At 42.0% G+C, this 23,312-nt stretch overlaps 1 protein-coding gene across 5 annotated transcripts in view; it reads left to right on the top strand.

The window, feature by feature from the left end:
* Window positions 1-19,449, top strand: part of CTPS2 (CTP synthase 2) — a 106,374-nt gene extending 86,925 nt beyond the window's left edge. For all 5 annotated transcript variants that reach the window (XM_045472922.1, XM_045472920.1, XM_045472919.1 and 2 more), the window contains 4 exons: window positions 1,029-1,125; window positions 6,791-6,935; window positions 17,798-17,908; window positions 19,248-19,449. In XM_045472922.1, coding sequence (XP_045328878.1) covers window positions 1,029-1,125; window positions 6,791-6,935; window positions 17,798-17,867 — 312 coding nt within the window. In that variant the 3' untranslated portion in view covers window positions 17,868-17,908; window positions 19,248-19,449. The remainder of the gene's footprint in view (window positions 1-1,028; window positions 1,126-6,790; window positions 6,936-17,797; window positions 17,909-19,247) is intronic.
* Window positions 19,450-23,312: the final 3,863 nt, after the last annotated feature.

The raw sequence follows: 23,312 nt of genomic DNA, 5'->3' as shown, positions 1-23,312 counted from the left end.
CATACAATGGAATTATTTGACAATGAAAAGAAATGAAATATTGATGCATGCTACTACCTAGACGAATCTAAAAATGTTATGCTAAGGAAAGAAGCCAAGAAGCCAGTCACAAAAGACTACATACTGTATGGTTCCATTAACATGACAAATCTAAAGAGACAATATGGATCAGTGGTTGCCTAGGGCTGGTGGGGAGGTGATGAGGGTATTAGGGGATGATGGTTAGAGGGGATAAGGTATATTCTTGAATCAATTGTGGTCATAGCTGAAATCCTCTGTGAATATGTTAAAAATCATTGAATTGTACACTTTTAGTGGGTGAATTGTATGGTATGTGAATTATATGTCAATAAAGCTGTTAGAAAAAGGAAAAATAATTACAAATTATGAAAACTAACCTAATGTTAGAAAAATAACATAAAAGCCTATGGGGTTAAGATTGAGGACAATAGGTGGGACCCCACTTTGATTTTAGGTGAGCAAGTGCTTTCTGTGGAGAGGCTGAAAAGTTTCGGGAAGGACTAGGGACGAGATGAACGAGGAAAGGGGCTGTGTGCGCCAGGTCATCAACCTGTCATCTGTAACCAATATTCTAGCAGAAAAATTGCTCTAAGCTTCTCCTTAGAGTTTTTATGTAACTATACGTAGAGAAAGCATTGGGGTGAGTCTCAAGGGAAATAAGATAGTTTTAATCCTCAAGCAGATTTGTGATTTGAGGAGAGATACTTAATTACACATAACTCGAAGAAGCAAATATGGTGGCAGCTATAAATAGCTAATCTCAAGGCTCCAAGTCAGAAATCTGCATCACAGTCCTTTTTGAATCTCGTCTTTGAGCGACAGAAGGTGGGCTTCTCAGATTTAGGGGCTGTGATTAGCCTGTTTCTCAGGTTCATCATGAGTTTAAAAATAGGCTTTGGGAGCTGGGTATAGAAATGAGCTACTAGTTAAGAGCATCACTGAAATGGATGGACATTTTCATAAGCTGATACTTCTGCCCAAAGACACTTAATTTCTTGTTTTTCCAGGTGAACCCAAGCCTGATCAGTCAGTTTGAGCAGAAGGACTTAAGTTTTGTAGGTCAGGATGTCGATGGGGAGAGGATGGAAATCATTGAACTGGCAAGTAAGTGGGCTTTTTGTTTTTAAAAATTCTCATGGTAAACTAATGTCTATTTGTTGTTATATAGGAAGATACAATTTGATGTTGTATGTGAAGATATAAGTTGAGATTTATTTTCTTTGCTGTCCTTCTTTTCCCCTCTCCTTGGAAATAAATACACAACTAAGCATAAATAATATGACTAAATATGAATTACATGAGAAAACAGACCATGTATAGTCCTAATCATTTTGGGGCCTAGTAGTCTGAATCTACCATAAAATGATACATTGTTCTGAGTCTACCAGTCCCACTAGCAGTATGCTTCCTTACCATCCCTGCCCCCTTTCTGGGCCTTCTCCCGTTGCTAGCCTCTAGGTTAGTTGCTCTGGGAAAGGCAGGCAGCTTGTTATTGAGTAACACTTTGCCTTCTTCCTCCTTTGAGGAAGAATGACCCAGCGCCCTCCTCACTACTGGTGACTGGTGTTGACGTCTGTTGTGTTTGGGACGTGGGCCCCTCGTTGTACCTGGAGTCTGCCTTTCTATATTGCTGTCTGTGGTCAAGTGTGGGCTAGTCATTTGACTTTTGAACACTAGTCGCTGTATCCACGGAAGTTCTTAGTAAGACCAAACAGCACAGAGGGATTAGACTTTCGTTGAGGGAGATCACTGAAGAAGTTGTGTGTGGCCTGGGACACCCTCGAGAGCATAGGCACAAACCATACACCATTAATGATGAGACAGAGGACAGTGTTCTCATTCAGAGCTGCAAAGATATTGTAAGCCCATGCTTACAGCTGATCCCTACTCTTTCTCTAAGGTTACTTACTACCTGGCCCTTTACAGGAATGTTTGCCAACCCCTGTTCGGGACTCACGTATATACTTCATTTAACTAACTTGAACCTAACATGTTCAGTTGCCTGCTTGACCTGTTTATCTATCTGGATATTCTCCTAGGACTTCTAATTCAACTTATTTAAAATTAACTTTACATGCTTCCAAACTAGTTCTTCCTCCTGACTATTTCTGTTATCATCAATCTCCTTGTCCAGTGTTTCTCTCCCTTGCCACCATTGACATTGGGAGTGGGATCATTCTTTGTGGTGGGGGCCATCCTGTGCACTCTATGATATGTGGCAGCATCCCTGGCCTCTACCCACTGGCTGCCAGTAGTATCATCCTCACCTCCAAAAGTTGCAACACCCCAAACCATCTGCAGACATTGCCAAATGTCCCTGAGGGACACACTCGCCCCGATTGGGAACCACTGTCCTAGACTATCAGGCTTAAAATTGGATGCATTTAGTTTTTCTTCCCTTTTATACTCCCAACTTGTAATCAGCTATCAAGTCCTGTAGATTGCGTCTCGAGAAAGAAAGACCGAGTTTGGGATTTCATTCCCATCCCTCCCACCCTGGGCCCAGTGCATGGTGACTCCAACCCAGAGTGGTCCTAAAGCTTCTCCCTGCCTCCAGGCTCTTCCCTCTGCAACACCTCCTACCGAGGACAGGGCTGTGACTGTGCAGTGCGTGTGACACTAATTTGTTGGATAAGCCAGTCTCATTTATCAAATGCTTAGTTTGTACAGGATACTCTGAAAATGGTAACATGACATTCTAGAACCTATCGTTTCAACCTATCAACTGAAAAAAAATTTTTTTTATGTTTATTTATTTCTGAGACAGAGAGAGACAGAGCATGAGTGGGGGAGGGGCAGAGAGCGAGGGAGACACAGACTCCGAAGCAGGCTCCAGGGTCCCAGCTGTCAGCACAGAGCCCGACGCGGGGCTCGAGCTCACAAACCGTGAGATCATGACCTGAGCTGAAGTCGGTCGCTCAACTGACTGAGCTGCCCAGGCTCCCCCCAACCTATCTACTTTAGGCTACAAATATTCGGGACTACTTACTCTTCTAAATGTCCTACTTCTTTTACCATCTTAGCCCACGTCACATTCCTCTATTTCAAATTCCTTCTCTCTCTCCCTTTCCTTTTCTGTCTCTAATCTGTTCAGGTATTTCAGGAGTCCTGGGCAGGGAGGAGAATTAAAGTTGGCGAAGTCTTCTTTGAATACAGTAACATGTTACCTGGACCTCAAAGAGGGAAAGCAGTGGACACTGCATGCACACTCACTAGATGCTTCTCATTCGACCCCTTGCTAGGGACTCTGCGTGCCTTATTTAAGGCAGGTGATGTTATTCCCACTTTTCAGAGAAGGAGATTGGAGTGCAGAGAGGATAAATAACTTGCCCAGGGCCATCCAGCTAGTCACAGGCACAGCTGGAGCCCAACCACGGCCTGTGACCACCTCTGTGGATTTTATTGTTCCTCTTGTTTTCATTGGACATTCCACTTAAGATTATCAGTCCGTGCCTGAAGTTTTGAATTAGGGAATGGGGATGTATTTCCTGTAGTCTTTCTGATGGAAATGCCTATCATTTAGAATTTTTATAGGGTGGATCACTCTTTGGGGTTGAATTCTCTTAAATCTTTCTGGCATGTGAGAGGGCAGAGAATTTCTTAAGCAGATAACTATTTGTTTACTTCATTCAAGTACGTACTTTCTTTTAATTCTCCTGGCTTTCATTATTGTCAGCAAATTCTTAGATGCCTCTTTTATCGCCTGGATTTAGATTCCCGTTGATACTTGCAAATCTCGTGCGTGTTGGAAAGGAAATGAGAGACGCTGTGAAATCCTGCAATTTTTAAAAGTTGATTGCAAAGAAATTTATCTTATTAAGGAAAATTCCCCCCAAAGATTCTGATCTTAGCTACCCCTTAGAATCATATCCATGAATCTCAACATTCCTAAAGGGGTTCTAAAAGGAAAAACAAAGCTTGAGATTACTATAACGTCAGAATGTGATTCAAAGCAATTAAGAGCACTATTTAACAGATATTTTACCTGACTAATATAGAGCATCATGAAAATAAAAACTTTTTAGGTTCTTTCCTCATTTTGGCATAGGGGATTTTTTTTTTTTTTTTTTTTTTTTTGGAGAAAGTGATTCAGAACAGTGATCCATTCATTCAAATATTTTGTCCCTGGCTATGACAGACTCATTGCTTGGCTTCTGTGTGTAGTTGTACAAAAAGCACAATTACTGTCTGCTTCTTTCAAAGACATCCCTACATGCTGTGCTGTAAGAGTCATTGCATATTAAATTTAAAGCTACATTGCTTAGTTTCTTTTCTTTAAATTTTTTTTTTTTCAACGTTTTATTTATTTTTGGGACAGAGAGAGACACAGCATGTACGGGGGAGGGGCAGAGAGAGAGGGAGACACAGAATCGGAAACAGGCTCCAGGCTCCGAGCCATCAGCCCAGAGCCTGACGCGGGGCTCGAACTCACGGACCGCGAGATCGTGACCTGGCTGAAGTCGGACGCTTTAACCGACTGCGCCACCCAGGCGCCCCACTTAGTTTCTTTTCTAAGAATGGATGGTTTCTTCTTTTCTTGAGGGGACACATTCCGGGGAGAAGGTAGCATTCTCCTCACCAAGCTTTCTTACCTGAATGTCCCTGTAATTCAAGGAGGCTTCTTCCTAGATGTGATGTAGAGGATTTCTACACTGGATTTTTCTGGACTCAGAGCTGTCCAATTAAACTTGCTGCCATGGTGGCCTATTCTGCCCTGTTCAGTATGGTAGCCACTAGCCATGTGTGGCTATTGAACATTTGAGATGTGCTCAATTAATTTGAATGAATTTAAATAGCCACATGTGGCTGGGAGCTGCCATGTTGTATAGCAAAGCTTTAAATGATAACCTTACAAGAGTGGGCATTTCTGTTCCATCATCATTCCTCACTTGTAACTTTGGGTCTCCGGTGGTAAGTGATGGAGATTTGTGATTTTGAATTCCATACTAGATTTTTATTTATTTTTTATTAAAAAGTTTTTTTTAATGTTTGTTTATTGATTGAGAGAGAGAGAGAGAGAGGCAGAGAGGCGGAGAGAAAGGGAGTCACAGAATCTAAAGCAGGCTCCAGGCTCCAAGCTGTCAGTGCAGAGCCCGATGCAGGGCTCAAACTCACGAACTGTGAGATCATGACCTGAGCCGACTGAGCCACCCAGGTGCTCCTAATGTTTATTTATTTTTGAGAGAGAACGCGACAGAGCATGAGCAGGGGAAAGTCACAGAGAGAGGGAGACACAGAATCCCAAGCAGGGTCCAGGCTCTGAGCTGTTAGCACATAGCCTGATGTGGGGCTCAAACTCATGGACCATGAGATCACGACCTGAGCTGAAGCTGGACGCTTAACTGACTGAGCCACCCAGGCATCCCAGATTTCCATACTAGAATTTTAGTTCATTTGATAAAGCATCTTGTTGAAAGCTTTAAAGTTATATTTACTTCCCCCTATAAAACTTATATTCTGGCATCTTCGGTTTGATATATATAGCAATTAAAATAATTAAAAATTATTTTTAATGTTTATTTATTTTGTTTTGAGAGAGAGAGAGTGCGGGCAGGGGACGTGCAGAGAGGGAGACACATAATCTGAAGCAGGCTCCAGGCTCCAAGCTGTCAGCACAGAGCCTGATGTGTGGCTTGAACTCAAGTGCTGTGAGATCATGACCTGAGCCAAAGTCAGGTGCTCAACTGACTGAGCCACCCAGTTGCCCAAGTTAAAATAATTTTTAAAGTAGGGAATATAGCACTGACCATGTTCTGTACTCTAGTGATTATGGGATAAGAGGGTTGCTGGATTTCTAGAGAGTTGCTTGATTAGGAACTGCTTCCTAATCAGGGGAAAAAACATAGTTTTTGAGAATTCTGATAGGGGAAGGAATTTGCAATTCTGTACAATTTCTACCGAGATTTGGAAATGTTGCCCATTTAATTTTTTCCATTCTAAAACAAGATTCGTGTATTTAAAAGTAGCTGGTAAAGCTACTTTTCTCTTCCTATTACATCTAAGAGAACTTGAATTGTTCGTGTAGGAGATTTGACAACCCTTGATATGAAAATCGCTTAACTTCCCCTCCACCCCCTCCCCCCCCAATGATGTAAGGAACATAGGCTCATGGAAAAGTTTCACATGATAGGGAAAAGTATAAGGAAGAAAATAAAAATATCTTGACCTCTTACCACCTTGAGCCGTTACCACCATTAACACGTTGAAAGGCCATCCTTTTATCACTCTGAGTCTCATAGTCACAGGAGATAAGTTGGCATAGGCTAAAGTAGGAGTGTCAGTTCAGTTTCATGGTGCCATCTCTGATTAATACCCTCAAGTACTTGCTGCATTCCCTCCCCCCCCTCCCCCCACTCTTCCCTTGGGAACGGTAAAGACCTTGTAGGAAATGGCCTGAAGCCAGCTAAGAGACAGAATGACCTACAATTAGCCTAGAGCGAGAGGGATTCCATTGAAATGGAGCCAAGGTAAGTCTATGAAGTGCCTTCAAAAAGCAAGCGGACTTTGGGCAAGCAGGATTCATCATTCAAGTTTGGTTTGATTTTGCTCATGCTGGCACCTTGCACAGATAAAATGCCAGATCTCTTATTAAGTGTGATGTGTTTTGCCGTGTGAAATTCTGGTGTGAAGATGACTCATGAAAGTCACTGGCAATGATAGCAGGTTAATTGTCTCACTGTTTGATGTGTTTTCTTGTGAAAAGATAAAACCTTGAAAGCAGCTCTCGTGTTTTTCTGCTTCAATTGCATCATGATTATTCTCATTTCAGATCACCCCTATTTTGTTGGTGTCCAATTCCATCCTGAGTTTTCTTCTAGGCCGATGAAGCCTTCCCCTCCATACCTGGGACTATTACTTGCCGCAACTGGGAACCTGCATACCTACCTGCAAGAGGGCTGCAAACTGTCTCCTAGGTAACCAGCTTACTACTCCTAGCCCCATCCCAAGCTGTGCTTACCAATGTCTTGGGCTTCTTCTTCGTCTTTTTTTTTTTTTTTTTTTTTTTTTTTAGGTTTCTCATGAAATTTAATATCATTACAGGATTTTTAAAAAAGTAACGAGTAATTTTTTCTTTCTTAACAATCATAATTTTTTTCTCTGAATGAAAATGATTTCTTCACATCTACAATGGTAGCATGTCAGCTTTCCAAATCATGCTGGTGCTGGGTATTATTTTAGAAATTTGTGTCATTTTGATAAGTGAAAAATGGGATTTTCTTGTGTTGACTCTTTGATTAATGAATATATAAAAATGTTTTGTGTTTATTTGCTTTTTTAGGAATAACCTGTTCATACCCTCTGCTCTATTTTTTCCTTTTGCTATTATATCCTTTTTCTTACGGATTGGTAAGCTCATTATATATAAAGGACATTAATCCTTTCTTAGGTTGCAAATATTTTTTCAAAGTGGGTTTGTTTGACTTTTAAATTGTTAATGGTAGTTTTCATTTTCCCTAAAGAGTTTTCAGTTAGGACTTTGTATAGTCTTTATATGTGTGTGTGTGTGTGTTTTTTAAGATCCTATTTTTCGGGGTGCCTGGGTGGCTGAGTTGGTTAAGCATCTGACTCTTGATTTTTGGTCAGATCATGATGTCATGGTTCATGGGATTGAGCCCCATGTTAGGCTCTGTGCTGACAGCATGGAACCTGCTTAGAATTCCCTCTCTCTTTCTCTCTCTCTCTCTCTCTCTCTCTCTCTCTCTGTTGCTCTCTCTACCCCTCCCCTGCTCACATGCTTGTGCATGGGCTCTCTTCCTCTCTCAAAATTAAAAAAAAAAAAAAAAAGATTTTATTTTTCAGTAAGCTCTACACCCAACATAGGGCTGGAACTTATAACCTTGAGATCAAGAATCACATGCTCTACCGACTGAGCCAGCCACGTGCCCTTAGTTACATATTTTTAAAATTTATGTAATCAAATCTTTAACTTTTATGGATTCTGCCTTTAGTATCATGCCTAAAATCTTCCTTTCCCTATCAAAAATATTATATAAATAATGGCCCATTTGTTTTCCACTGGTATTCTTATGCTTTCAATTTTATAGTTTAAATCTATAATCTATATGTACTTTATTATTGGTGTATTACTTAAGGTAGTATCTGCACCCCACCCCCATGGTTAGTAAGCTGAGTCGTTCAGATTTGTTGCAGGGATTTCTGTTTTGTTCCACTGATGATTTCATCTCTTATTTCTGAACCCTTACCACCCTCTTCATTATCATAGCATTATTGTAAATCAAGTCCTTATCTACCCTACACCCGTTATTCTTTAACATTTCAAAAAAATATATTTTGCCATTCTTCCAGATGAATTATACAATGATTTTGAAAATGAGGTTCAAATAAAAAAAATACCTTAGGGATTTTCATGAAAATTTCTTTACATGTAAATGGTTACATGTAAATGGTTTTTACATGTAAATGGTTAGTTTGGGGAGAATTCATATCTTTACTCCTTCTCATGCAAGAATATTGGATACAGTAACTTTATGGAGCTGGCCAGAATCAGAGAGCGGTTAGGTAGAGTTAGTACCACAGTAGCTGGATATGTGTTGTTTAGAAGATTACTGTCACTGACCCTCATCGTGGCAAATAACCCTCGTGATATTGCAGTTTAGAGTGCCAGGATCAGTGTCCGATGGGTGTGTGTGTGCCCGTGTTACCCAAGCCTGCTTCTTTGGGACATCACCTACTAGGAGAAGCTCATGGCTCTCTATCATTTCTTTTACCCACATTTTGAAATGGGAACAGCTTTATGTATTTCCATGTTGGGTGTCTTACTGACTTAATGATCATTCCTCATACTCTGGAGCCGGCGCACTGGTTTTCAAACTGTGCCCTGTGGAGCTGGATCTGGGCTGCTGCGAGGAGCAGGCTGAGGGGGCTCCAGAAGCTTCCCTGCTCCAGCTGAGCAGCTGCACTTGATCAGGCTCATGTGATATGGTTCCGTGTGAGATCGTGTGTGGAGAGAGCGTCCTGTGTTCTGACACCGCGTGGCTTATGTAGCAGATTGGAAATGCCAGTGGGGTCCCATGTCACATGTGCGCTGTGACCCTTCTCAGCCACTTTATAGTCTCCATTATTTCAGGTGCCCACATGTAAAAGGAGAGTGACAGTGGAGGAAGTTACATGGCTGAGAGAAATAATTCACGCAAAACTGGTTGTTTGCAAGCAGTGGCTAGAAATAAATGCTACCTAATTTGCGGGGACTGCCCACCTATGTGTTGGATGGCCTGCCGATTCCTACATGGGGGATGGTGGTCTCTGAGTAAAGCTTACCAGCAGTTTCTGAGAAAGACTTCTTAACATAACTCTGATGCTGGTGTTGGAATTACAGCTGACCAGCGTGCTTCCATGGTAGTCAGACAATTCCTACATATCAGCCATAAATCGGTACGTTTCTCTTTCTCTCTTTTAGTTTATTTGTTTGTTTTGAGAGAGAGAGAGAGCGCAGGGTAGGGGCAGAGAAAGAGGGAGAGAGAATCTCAAGCAGCCTCCGCACTGTCAGTGCAGAGCCCAGTGTGGGACTCGAACTCATGGACTGCGAGACCATGACCTGAGCCGAAATCAAGAGTTAGTCCCTTAACCGACTGAGCCGCCCAGGCTCCCCAACCAGTGCATTTCTTAAGGGCGGCGAGCATCTTATTTATCTTTACCTCCCTGGCTCCCCAGCAGACCAGGTTGTTTAGTACAACCTTGTTTGCTAAAGTAACAATTCTAGGTAGCACGGGAGGATGGATACAGTGTAGTCTAATTCTGACACCTAAGGGGGTTTTCTGACTAAGAATGGCACCAGTGAATTAACCCAGTGACAGACACCAGGATTCCAGAGGAACCTTCAACTTCAGCTTCTCTCTGCCCAGCTCCATGGTGTCAGTGAACATTGAAAAGCAGACAGCTGCTTTGACGGCCAGGCTCTAATGTGAGCTGAGTTGGGACTGTATTTCTGTCAAACAAGATTACCGACTGTAATCAACCATAAACAACCATAACAAGGAATATGAACACTGGAATAATGACTTCCTTTCCCAGAAATTGGCTGACGGTATGTAATTACATGGCACATGTGCAGCTGACATCTTTAAAGCCCAGAATGTAAAAAAAATTTTGGCTTTGTGCTCGTACACCTGAGCTATAACCTCTGCATTCTGCCCTGTGGAGAAGAGTTCTCTTTTAGTGCCTAGGAAGTTGCAGTGAGAATATTATTTGGGGATCTAGAACTAGTGTGCTAAGTTTTTGGCCACTCTGTTATCTGTAGAGTGGCAGCAGTTATGAGGACCAGTTCCACCTGGTTTTCAACTTGGAGTCTTTTGTTCAAGAGGCATAACAGCTGTAGGATAGTGTTTTTTCAGGTTTCTTAAATTTAAGTTTGATTTTTATTTATTTTGAGAGAGATAGCAGTCAGCGAAGGGGCAGAGAGAAAGGGAGACAGAATCCCAAGAAGGCTCCACACGGTCAGTGCAGAGCCCCATGTGGGACTCGAACTCATGAATTGTGAGATCATGACCTGAGCCGAAATCAAGAGTTGGAAGCTTAATCGACTGAGCCATCCAGGTGCCCCTTTTCAAGTTTTTATAAGCTACTCAAAAGTACATGCAATATCAAACTCAAAGTCTTTGTTTTAGCCCCAAGACAACCCACAAGTTTGATGATTCACTAGAAGGAAATCTGAATACAGTTGTACTCATGGTTGAAATTCACTACAGTGACAGAGTTAAGTTTGCACAGCTGGATCAGTAAGAGGAAAAGATATAAGTGGAGTCTGGAGAAATCGATTTGTAGGTTTCCTGTGCCCTCTCCCTCCCGTGAAAGGTCACACAGAGCTCGCCTTCCCCCTGCAGCAATGTGTGTGGTGTTTATGCCCATTTGAGACTCAGAGTTTAGGGTTTTTATTGGGGCTGGTCACATAGGCATTCTCTACCTAGTAGCCACTCACATTCCAGACTCTCAGAAGGAAAGCAAGCATTCACCGTAAATCACATTGCTTGTACGTACAGCCTGCACCAAGTGAAACTGGCATTATCAGTTAGTAACGGATAAAACATTCTGAAAGCCAAGTTCCTGAGTTCCCCGGCAAGCAGGACCCTCCTCTTTTTTTTTTTTTTTTTAATGTTTATTTATTTTTGAGAGACACACAGAGAGAGAGAGGGAGAGAGAGAGAGAGTGGGGGAGGGGCAGAGAGCGAGAGGGAGACACAGAATCTGAAACAGGCTCCAGGCTCTGAGCTGTCAGCACAGAGCTCGATGCAGGTCTCGAATGCCACTGATCATGACCTCAGCCGAAGTCGGACGCTGAACTGACTGAGCCACCCAGGCTAAATGTAAAGCACTTAACACAGTGTCTGGTCTATGGTGGGAAATTAAATGGGATTTTTTTTTTTTTTAAGTAAGCTCTATGCCCAACATGGGGCTTGAGCTCACAAACCCCGAGATCAAGAGTCACACACTCTACCGACTGAGCTAGCTAGGTGCCCCTAAATGAGAATTATTAATTTTACCTTAGTTCTGCTGTCCCGCTGTCCTACTACAACGCTTCCTACCTGGTGTCTCTACCTCCAGCTTTCCTCTTTTCAGTCCATCTTCCTACATTATTTTGGAGTTTAAAACTCTCAGTGGCTTCTTGACTTCTAGAATAAAATGCACACAAATCCTTAGGGAACAGCTTGCAGTCCCTCGATCTCCCCAGAAGATTTCAATGCTTTTGCTTCAGCTCACACCACTTTTGTGGCTCTTGATATACATTCCTAAACCTCTTAGTGAGAGGTGAGTCTGTATCCTGCCAATCTGTATCCTGTTAGGATGCTAGTTGGAGGAAAATCATTGCTGACCGGTGGTGGGGGCATTGGAGGTGGGTGTGGCCTCTCCGATGTACATTTTCTAGCACTATTTTAAACTTGGAATCGTTTTGCCTACTTTTTTTTTAAATTTCGGGCTGCACGGTTAGTGTGGCCAAGGGCCATTCTTACAATATATGGTGTGTAGGAGCCGAGGGCAGGCCACCGCAAGATGGGCCACTTTGGCATAAAGATTATTTCGAGTTTGAAGGGGTTTGGGACAAGTTCCCTCAAAATATGCCACTTTGGCACATGGACTATTTTTTGTTTAATGTTTGTTTGTTTATTTATTTATTTATTTATTTATTTTTAAATTAAATCTATTTATCTATTAAAATTTTCATTTATTTATTTGTGTGTGAGAGAGAGAGAGAGCACGAGAATGAGTGAGGGACAGAGAGAGAATCCCAGGAGGTGCAGAGAGACGGGGAGAGAGACTGTGGAGCTCCGAGCAGGGCTCGAGTTTACCAGTCGGGGCTCAAACTCACCAACCATGAAATCATGACCTGAGCCGAAGTTGGATGCTTAACTGACTGAGCCACCCAGGCACCGCATTAAGTGTTTATTTTTGAGAGAGAGAGAGAGAGAAAGAGAGCAAGTGTGTGAGAGGCACAGAGAGAGGGGGGACAGAGGATCCGAGGCGGGCTCTGTGCAGACAGCAGAGAGCCCAATGTGGGGCTCAAACTCACAAACGGTGACATCAAGACCTGAGCTGAAGTCCGTCGCTTAAACAATTGAGCCACCCAGGCGCCCCTGGCACATGGACTGTTTTTGAGCTGAAGGCGATCAAGACCCTGCAGGCTCAAGAGAAACTTTTGCCTCTTCAGTTTTCCCCTATTAATCTGTCTAGTGTCACTTTGATTGTTAGTCCAGCTAAAAATACCTTAGAGGGGACAGGTGCAAATAGATTGTTTCTTTGGGGACAATGTGGATACATAGAGCAGGTGCTATGGATTTGACTTCTGGGTTTGCTACCTACGGGGTACTTTTTCCCAAGCCTACTCCTAAATCTCAGGGTCTACATCCTTTCCAGCTACTGATATCAAGAGGCTACTTTTTCCCCTTTATTACATTTCAAGGAAAAGTGACCTGGAAAAAAATGATTCTTTTTAAGCAGTTTTTAAAACACCTTTTAAAACAGCGCCCCCTTCCCTGCCCCGCATTGTTTGTCACCAACTCCATACCTTGAGACCTTTTTTGGTAAAGTACTGTGAATAAACCACATTTGAGTACACCTTCCCTTAGGGCTTAAATGTTGATTGAAAGGTGCTGTTTTATTGATGGTGGTTCACTGCAGTGCTGATGGTACGGGTGCCACCAGGAATGGAGTTCCTAGTACTAGAGACTACTGTGCTTTTAATGCCCTGCCTGGCTTGTAGTCCACCATTTACTATTCAATGCAAAAGTCATTCACAGCATACCAAGTTTTCATTCCATTGCTCTTATATTTTATGGCTTCCAGGGGCTCTCTGAAAAGGAAGTAAGTGTAGCAGTAACAATGCTTTGGAGAAAACTGTGTGCCTGGCAACCTGTTTTAAAACATGCTTGTTCCACACAGAATGGATTTTGATCTAAAGTATTGTGGGAACTCATGTAGGCTGGGAATCCTCAGTATGCCGTCAAAAAAAAGGTTTTTTTAAATTCCAACCACCTCTTTCTATTAATGGAGAAGAAATGGTTTAACGGCTGCCCCTGGGGTAGCATAAAAGGTGGGATATATGAGGCATCATATATCTTGTCCTGGTGCCTTGGAATATATGTTTTCTTACACTGGGAATTTATTAGGAACCAGGAATCTTTGACAAATGATTATGACAAGCCTTTTATTTGTCAAAGAACCACACATAGACTGTTGCAGTCAAGTCTGGTAAGTCAAGCCAGTGTTGTTAGGATAGAGATTCCCATGAGTCGTTGCTGGTGATTTTCATTTTGTCTTGTAAAAAATAACATAGGGGCACCTGGCCGGCTCAGTCGGTAGATCATGTGACTCTTGACCTCAGGGTTGTGGGTTCAGGCCTCACCTTGGGCTTGGAGCCTACTTAAAAAGAATATAGTAAAAAACTTTTTTGGAAAAAAAAGAGTGCTTCCGTTATTTGGGGGCATATGCATGCACGAGAGACATTTGCCGTGATTTTCATTAACTGTAGATAGCCAGGTCTTAAAAAACATTTTTTTTTTTTTTTAGGGAGTGACAAGGAGATGATCATATTTTTTTAAATCATTATTCATTTGTTTTAAAATAAGTACTATCCAATAGAACTTTCTGCAATGCAATGATGGAAATGATGGAAATGTTCTATAATCTGCACTGCCCAATATGACAGCCACCAGTCACACATGACTTTTTGTTAGGTAGTTAGTTAAGCAAGAGGGAGGAGGCATAAAGCAGATGCTGGCCACACCCTCAGAGCCATCCCCCAGGGTTAACGGCCACACTTTCAGAGCCACCTCTGAGAGCTAAGGGAACAGGAAAGGCCTAGCCCCACAGCTGGCTCAAAAGCCACAAGGCGACTTCCACGAGCTGAGCATGTGCGCACAAGGTGCAGCTTGCCCTTAAGGTCACAGCAAAAGCTCATTAGAAACTCATAAATATATAATACACAAATAAATACAATTATAACAGGTGCATCATGGGTAGGCACTTGCACAGAAGCCAAAATGCACTATAACCACAAGCTGTCAATCAAAGCCAAATTTGCATATGCAGAAAACAGGTTTAAAAGGGTGCAGCTAGAGCTTCTTGGGGCCATTACCACTTTTGCTCCAGCAGTGGCCCCCTTTCTTTCTTGAAAGTGTACTATACTTATCTAGTTAATAAACTCTATCTCCCCATTCTGGTCTCAGGTCTCCAATTCTTTGGTGCATCTGGGATAAGAACCAAGTGCCCCGGTAACATAGTGAACACTTGAAGTGAGTGAGGAATGGAATTTTCAGTTCAATTTGATTTTAATTGATTGAAATTTAGATAGTTTCTGTGGCTTGTGGCTTCTATATTGGGCAGTACAGGTTTAAAATTTCCCCTCCACAAGTGGCGCCTGGGTGGCTCAGGCCGTTAAACCTCCAACTCTTGATTTTATCTCAGGTAATGATCTCAGGATTCATGAGTTAGAGCCCCCAGTTGGGCTCTGTGCTGGCAGCACTGAGGAGCCTACTGGGGATTCTCTCTCTCTCTCTCTCTCTCTCTCTCTCTCTCGTCCCTTCCCCTGCTTGCTTGTGCGTGCTCACTCTCTCTCAAAATAAATAAACTTAAAAAAAAAAAAAAACTTCCCCTCATCAAATATATCAAGATACACACAAATGAGTCCATATTCTGTGACATTTCATAGAATTTAACATGTAAGACCTTAATGTCTAATAATTTTCCCTCCTGAGAAACATGTGCATGGGTACAGAGAAGATTATTTAAAAAGATGGGTTAGCCTTAAGATAGAGCTGTGATGTCTCGAATTAAGTGCAAACGTACCCAAATAAGTATATCTTATGACTTCTTTAAGTTTGTTCCGTGTGAAAGCAAAAAGAACCCCTAAGTCATATACGGCACAGAGTAGCACCCGCATTTTATGGAATGTGTGGGAGCCATTGCTATTCTGCGTGTGGTGATGATCTACGTTTTATTTCTAGCACTTGCTTTTTGCTGGCACGTGAATGCCCTAAAATCAGCACGTTTCACAGCAATGCCTATTTTGATGATTCTGTTCTTGAGGGCCATGGCTTATTTCATCGTCCTGCTTCTGGCCAGCGACACATGTGAAAGAAAATGAGTGAACCCACTCATTTGCCTGGGACGTGAATAAACTCAAGCTGAGTCTCGCTTTGTTAGGCTCAGCCTATGCCATTTTGATGTGTGGTCAGAGTTTGGTGTAGCCAGCCATCAGATAGAAATGAGAGCCATTAGCTTACAAACAGATCCACCCAAGTCTGCTGGCTAACGTGAGCAGGGAATTACTCGGTACAAGAAACAATTCTGAAAATCATGCCCTTGGCAGTTTTTATGACCTTATATTTCCACGACTTGTTGAGCACTATCATGTTGTAAATGTGTAAATCCCATAAACAGCAATCACTTATGTTTTTATACAGTCTCCAGAGCACATGTATGTATTCTCTTTCGGCCCTCATAACGTTTTGGTGAGGTTGTAGGTATTGTTACTACTTTTTCCCAGACTCTCAGGAGTCAAGAGGTCAGTCCAAAAGTATGTGGCTAATAAATAGTACAACCAGGGGTGTGAGGGGGAAGATGTGGGCCCACCTTACTCTTCCCTGGGCTCAGAAGTAGGGAAGGAAGCAGGTATAAAATCTGATGCCTTCTCACTTGTGGAGTCAGAGGACATGTGACTGCTGGCACATTGTAGCACAGTTTAGACTTGAGCTTGTGGCCTGGGTTAGCATGATGGGGATTCTGGCCCCACCTTGAATGAGCTGTGTGCCAGATGAATCACTGCAACACCCTGACCTTCATTTCTTCTCCTAGAGAAAGTGGAGTGCAACTTCCAAATCCCTTTTTGTTGCACAGAACCAGGAAAGACTCTACATTTGTGTAGTGAGATTGCATAGATAAGGAAGGGGCAGTTTCTGAAAAAACGTTCTTCAGTTATTCCTGTGTTTTCTTTACTGGAAACCCTCTTGTAACAGAACTGATTTTCCTGATTTAAAATCTAAGTAGGAGTTTTCTTCTATTTGGTTAAGGATATGTTCATTAAATGTTTCTCTAACATGTCTTGTATCCAATTCTTTTTTTTTTTTTTAAGTGTATTTATTTTCAAAGACAGAGAGAGTGAGGGAGGGACAGAGAGAGAGGGAGAGAGAATCCCAAGTAGGCTCCACGCTGTCAGCACAGAGCCCGTCTCAGGACTCCATCTCATGAACTGTGAGGTCGTAACCTGAGCTGAAATTGAGAGTTGGAAGCTTAAGCGACTGAGCCACCCAGGCTGCTCTCTTCTGCCAGTTCTTAATCTTTTATCTCCTATCCGTACTCTAGCCCCGCCCCTGCAGCCTTTCCAGTATTTTGTTCAAAAGTCATGGAGGAGAGTGGGCTTGTCTTTCACATTTTTGTTTATGTATTTATTGATACTTGCTCAATATATTTAGAGTAAATCTTTGTTTCCTAACCTGTCAGCATAGGGTTTCTTCAGTTGTTCCCTTTCCTCCTTAAACAAACAAACAAACAAAAAGTGGATTTTCACCTGTTATGGAATTGAGATTTCTATTGCTATACGTCAGCAAAAAAAGTTGGTCAAGGTCAGGATTGGGTCACACATAAAATACTTCCTGGCAACGTCATCTCCATAGATCAGTAGAACTCTTGTGAAGTTGATCTACTTGCTGACTTATTTGGAACCGAACGAGAGGAACCCCACCCTGAGCTCATGGCTCAAAACAGAACTACAATTTCAGGGCTATCTCCTGGAGAAGGTGCACTTCTGAGGGAACCCAACACGGCAACATCTATGTCAGTAATTGGTCCTGTTTTGAATACTACATGTGACTCGAGGGAGTAGGAACATGCCATAAAGTTTCTGATATGAAAATAGCATAATTGTGCAAATTATTTCTCAAATCCTTGGATGTCTGAGAATGTTGGAATGGAAAACTTTCATGCTACTGATCTTTATTAGCAGTCTTCAGAAGGTTATGAATGGTAATCTAAGTTGAAATGATTTTATCAATTTTCTGAATAAGTTACCTCCAACTTAAGATGAAAGCATGTGATCAGCTCATCTGACAAAAGGAGATCACCGTGTGCAGTTGAACTAACTTCCTTCTGTAGTGCCTAGAAAGTGACAGTAGAATATTTCTTAGCATTTTCTCTGAATGGGGATTAATTATGGAAAGTGTTCAGAATTGGAAATAGAATAATGGTCCAGGGTTGTTTTTTGTTTTGTTTTTTTTTTTTGTTTTGTTTTTTTTTTGCACCTTGCTAAATTAGTTCCTCTTTTGATCTAGTGATAGATACAGCGATGCCAGTGATGACAGCTTTTCAGAGCCAAGAATAGCTGAGTTGGAAATAAGCTGAAACTAATACATGACCTGGAATGATCAGGACTTCCTGAGAGGGTAAGATGGAATCCTCAAGTATTATCTGTTGGTCTTACAGATAAGCTGTTGTCCCGTGGAGAAAGTAGCATCGTAGGACTTGCCTTGTAGGATTTTGCTCTCTCAGGATGCTCTTATTTGACTAACATAGGTAGCAAACAGGAGCATCCCAGGGCATAGTTAGGATAGGCCTAACAGCCGATCATGCTTTGGGGAAACTGGGATGCACCAGAGAAAGCTCTGGTGAAAATGGTTAGCAGGGAGAAAATAGAATGCACCTGGGGCCAGGAACAAATATGTAAGTGCACTTACAAATGTGTGTCTGGGGGCGATAGTGGTTAGAGTAGTAATAAGTCAGCAAACTTGTTCTGTAAAAGGCCAGATAGTAAATATTTTAGGATTTGCGGGCCGTGCAGTCTCTGTTGGAACTATTCCACGATGCCATTCTAGAGGGAGAGCAAGCCTAGACAATACATAAATGAAGGGGTGTGGCTTTCCCAATAAAACTTTATTTATAAAAATAGTTTGCTGATCCCTCGTTTAGGTCCTTCAGGGAAAAGCAGATTTCCTTGAATTTGTATAAAATAAAATTGTATTTTATTTCTTTGTAGGAAGATGCCAGAGACCGGGTTGGCTTCTGAGGACAGCTTATTTTCTCCATGGCTCTTTTAGGCTTTATTAGGGAGGATCGCAGTCTGGATAGCTTTATTAAACTCAAGCTCAGAGGCAGATATTGCCTGGGACAAGTCTAGTGTTATGGCAGGCCTTGAAGTGAATGAGCAGCTTCCCTTAGCAGGACAGAAGCTTCTGAAAAGATTATAAAGAGTTAATTGCTCTAGTATGAGCTCTCTTCATATTTCACTTTGGGGTGGAATATTCATGTTCACTAGGGAAAGCATATCTCTCTCTGTTTAGGTTTACCTCAAACATGGAGACCTTTATTTATTTATTTTTTTTTTTAATTTTTTTTTTTCAACGTTTATTTATTTTTGGGACAGAGAGAGACAGAGCATGAACGGGGGAGGGGCAGAGAGAGAGGGAGACACAGAATTGGAAACAGGCTCCAGGCTCTGAGCCATCAGCCCAGAGCCCGACGCGGGGCTCGAACTCACGGGCCGCGAGATCGTGACCTGGCTGAAGTCGGACGCTTAACCGACTGCGCCACCCAGGCGCCCCAAACATGGAGACCTTTAGTAGCAAACCAAAATGGTACAAAGGCTAGTTGGAGGTATTTTAAGACTTACATTATTCAGTTTCTGATGTTGCTAATACTTATATTCTTTCTTTCTTTCTTTCTTTCTTTCTTTCTTTCTTTCTTTCTTTCTTTCTTTCTTTCTTTCTTTCTTTCTTTCTTTTTTAGGCTCTGATGTAATTGAAGCCAGGATGAACGAACTCTCTGAGGAAAATCTGCTCTGTTTTCCACCAAACATGGATGTAAAGCCTCAAAGGGGATCTAATTATAGATGAACCAGAACCCAAGGGCTAGTTTCCGTTTCACTCCAGAGGCAGCCTTTGGTTCTCACAAATTTCTGTAGCCAATTAAACTTTTCCCAATGACCTCATGGGGGAGAAAGTGTGTTTGTGTTTTGTCTGGCTAGTGGTGCTGTTCTGGCAGGGAGCAAGGATCCAGGTAACCCGGCCTTCACTGTGATGTATGAGAAGGCTGACAAGGCACATGCAATAGTGATTTTCAAGTAAAAATGGAGTCATTCTGTGAGCTGGAACTCAACCACAAGTTTGGGTGCGGCCCAAGTTTCTTTCAGTTTGTCACCCTGCTTATTTTTAGTTACAAATAAAATTAAACAAGTCCAAGACTAGGGATGGCAAGTAAGGCAGGCGGGCAGAATTTAAGGGGGAATAAAAAATATATATGTATAGATTAATTGAGCTGAAATTCACATAACCTAGAATTTACCAATTTAAAGTGAACAGTTGAAGGGTATCAAGTATGCTCCTGTTCGATGTCCTTGAGAGGACAGCTGTTGCGCACTGGAGCTTTCTGATACTGATTTAAATATTTTAACTGCTCAGTTAACTTTCCTTGTGTGTGGTTGTCTTTGGCCCTTTAACTTTTTCCTCTTAGTACTGTGAGGTGTTACAGCGTTATTTTGTAAGACACTACAGAAAATTCATCCTGCAAACACAGGCAGAAGTGAAAGGAGTAATTCTGGTAAATAAAAATATTAAAGAGCTTTAGGGCTCCACTTGGGAAAATTACAGCTTGAAGATCACAAGAGGCTCCAAATGAAAAGCCCACAAGGTAGGTTAAAAGCCGGAACGGGCCTCATAGAAAGCGGGACTTAAGCACGGGGGGGGCAGACTTTAACATCACAAAGGGGCGGGTAGTCTGGCTTAAATGGAAGTTTTCAATTGTGATGATTATGATTTCTAAAGTCACTTATCACTGAGTGCTCTCACTGGGGGTTAATGATGCATGTAAATAGGACCGGAAGAAGGGCACTTAAAAACCATAAACTAGTCTTTCTGTCGTTGCTCCGTGAGGTTTTTCTCTTTTGGAGACACTCCTTGAACCTGGAATCCGTTGAAGGCTTGGTGGTAGGTAATAGTAGCGGAGCAGTTGTGGGACCTGAACACATAGGAAGTTATTATAAATCGTTCATTTAAGAAATCTGTCTTGAACCCCCAGCATGAGCCACACATGGTGTCAGGTGCTGGGGGAAATGAAGGCGAGCAGAATTTGCCCCTGTAGGGGCCCAGGGCAGGCTGCCCCAAGATGGGCCACTTTGGCATAAAGATTATTTCTAGTGGAAAGTAATCCAAACCCAGCAGATGTGGGAAAAGCTCTCTGCTTCCCCTCAACTGCCAAAATTCACATTGGAGAGAAGAGCGCTGTTAACAGAGACCCCCTTTTACCTAAAAACCTTATCTGCATAATAGGGCAACCTTGTTTTTCAAAACATCTCCTTTTCCTTCCCGCTGATGGTCTTTCTCCCCTTTGTGTCCTCAGGCCCCTCCTCCTTTCCTTAGCTAAACTTCAAGTTGCCTCCTTATCTTTGGAATTTCCATGTCTGTGGATTCTCCTTACGTATGCTATTAAATTTGATTTATTCCTGTCAATCTGTCTCATGTCAGTTCGATTCTTAGTCTGGCTAGAAGGACCTTGAAGGGCACAGGAAGGTCTTCCTCCCCAACACCCCCAAAATATGTCTCATTGGTATAAGGATTATTTTAGGCTGATTTTAAAGAAACAGCAGACATAGGAAAAGCTCTGAAAACTGAGTAATTATCTTTTGTGTACTGGAGGTATACAATGTTAGTAAACTGTTTGTTTTTCTCCTATTAATCTGTCTTTTATTACAGGGGCTGTCTTCCAAACCAGGCCTTGATGGAAATATAACTTGAACTGGGTGAATTGCTTTTTGCCACCCAGCTTTAGTTTTTAAGGTTCATGTCCACGAAGACCTCTAAAACATGGTGGCAAATCTATGGATGCCATTCCATTTTCTCTCTTCCGAATGGGGCTCCCTTTCCATCCTGGTAGCTTCCTTGGTACTACCTTCTCCTCTGAGAAGAATACTGGTGACAAGTTGGGGAATCCAGGTGGCACTGTGTGGTGATGTAGTGCCTTATTGTCAAGTTTGAAACTTCTTATCTTTTCCTTGAACAAGAAATTGTCTTGAAAATAGATGTATTGCTTTGATTCATTTTCCCTGGGAGGGACTATGCTTTCAGTTAATACTCTGGGAGCATTCGATATTGAGAGTAAGATAAAAACCTAGAACATGGGAGCACCTGGGTGGCTCAGTCGATTAAGCATCTGACTCTTGGTCCCAGCTCAGGTCACGAACTCGTAGTTTGTGAGTTTAAGTCGTACTTTGGGCTCCGCGCTGACAGCGCGGAGCCTGCTTGGATTTCTCTCGCTCCCTTTCTCTGCCGCTGCTCTGCTCACTCTCTCTGTCTTTCTCTCTCAAAATAAGTAAATAAACTCAAAAAAATTTTTTTTAATTAAAAAAAAAAGAATGAAGAAGGAAAAAGCATGATTGCACTTTCTTTGTTGTTCAAAGGAAGCACTATCTAAAGCAGGGGGTGGCAAACTATAGGTGTAGGCTAAATCCCAACCTATTTTTGTCAATAAAGTTTTATTGGCACATAGCTGCGCACACTTTTTTTTTTTTTTTTAACTGTTGTCTGTGGCTGTTTTCCTGCTACAGTGACAGAGCTGAGTAGTTGTTGGAGACCCGTAAAGCCTAAAACATTTACTATCTGGTGCTTCACAGAACCAATTTGTTGACTGTTATCTAAAAGGAGTGCTGCGAGAAAACTTCTTTACAAGTCTCTGATGGAGTCGCAGCTTTCAAAATCTTTTTTCTGTATAGTGAAGATATGTTCTTTCAAACATTTTAAAAGAATTCCTGACATGAAGTTCCACGTTGAAAGACTACAGAAAAATCTCTCTTAAACTTCCGTCTTCAGCCACCTTGTTCCCTTCCCTAGAGGCTATTGTATCAAATGGTTCTGGGTCCTTCCTTCTACATACCATGCAGAGAGGATTGTTTCACCATAATGTTTAAGCAGCATTCTTATTTCAGAGGAAACTATATTTCTCTATTTAGTGGAAAAAGAATAATTATGAAATACCAAGAAACGTACAAGGGAAAGGTCAGTAGTCGGTTCAGCTTGTGACAGGTATTGTGCACGCACTGTGGGCCCAGCCCTGAACTGATGCAGCAGACAATATGGAAGACCTATAAGATGTGGTCCAGCTGGGCAAGGGCCTAATACAGTGCTTGAACCGAATCCTGAAGGGAGAGTAGGAGTTGACCAGGTGCATCTTTGTTATCAACATTAGCGGGACCAATCATTGGCTACCCCAAACATTTCCTAAGGATGCTCCTGAGACACAGTGTGAGCCCACTTCCTCAAATAACACTGCTCAGATTTGGAGCATCCTGAAAATTGTGAGTCATTGTGAGGCCACTAACAGGGCAGAGATGCTTTGGTGGTGAGAAACCCAGCTTCCCACCCCAGGTTTTAGAAGAACTCCACGACCTTTTTTCTCTGCCCTTCTCTACTCCAGCTGCCTATAGACCAGCGCAATCCCAAAAATAAAACGTGAAAAAATAAAATAAAATAAAATGTGAGCCACATGTATTATTTGAAATTTCCTAGTAGCCATATTCAAAAGTAGAAGCAAGTGAACTTAATTTTAGTTGCATAATATTATATAAACTTTAGTAGTATATTATATTATACCACTAAATATATTAATTACACAGCACAGCTCTAGATTCTATATAAAGAGGATGTACAGATCTACCACTCGCTCATGGCAGAATCCCTGGGTATGTGCCACAGAGCACAAGTATATATATTAATATCTCAATGCATCTCATGTTGGGTTATGCATATTTTTGTTTGGGGTACAAAGGGGTTCAGGAAGGCTCCGCCAGAATGTGCCACTTTG

This window comes from Leopardus geoffroyi, chromosome X (assembly GCF_018350155.1).
Source record: "Leopardus geoffroyi isolate Oge1 chromosome X, O.geoffroyi_Oge1_pat1.0, whole genome shotgun sequence".
NCBI lineage: Eukaryota > Metazoa > Chordata > Mammalia > Carnivora > Felidae > Leopardus > Leopardus geoffroyi.
Note: the sequence above shows the minus strand (reverse complement) of the source record. Positions and strands in the feature narration are given on the sequence as shown.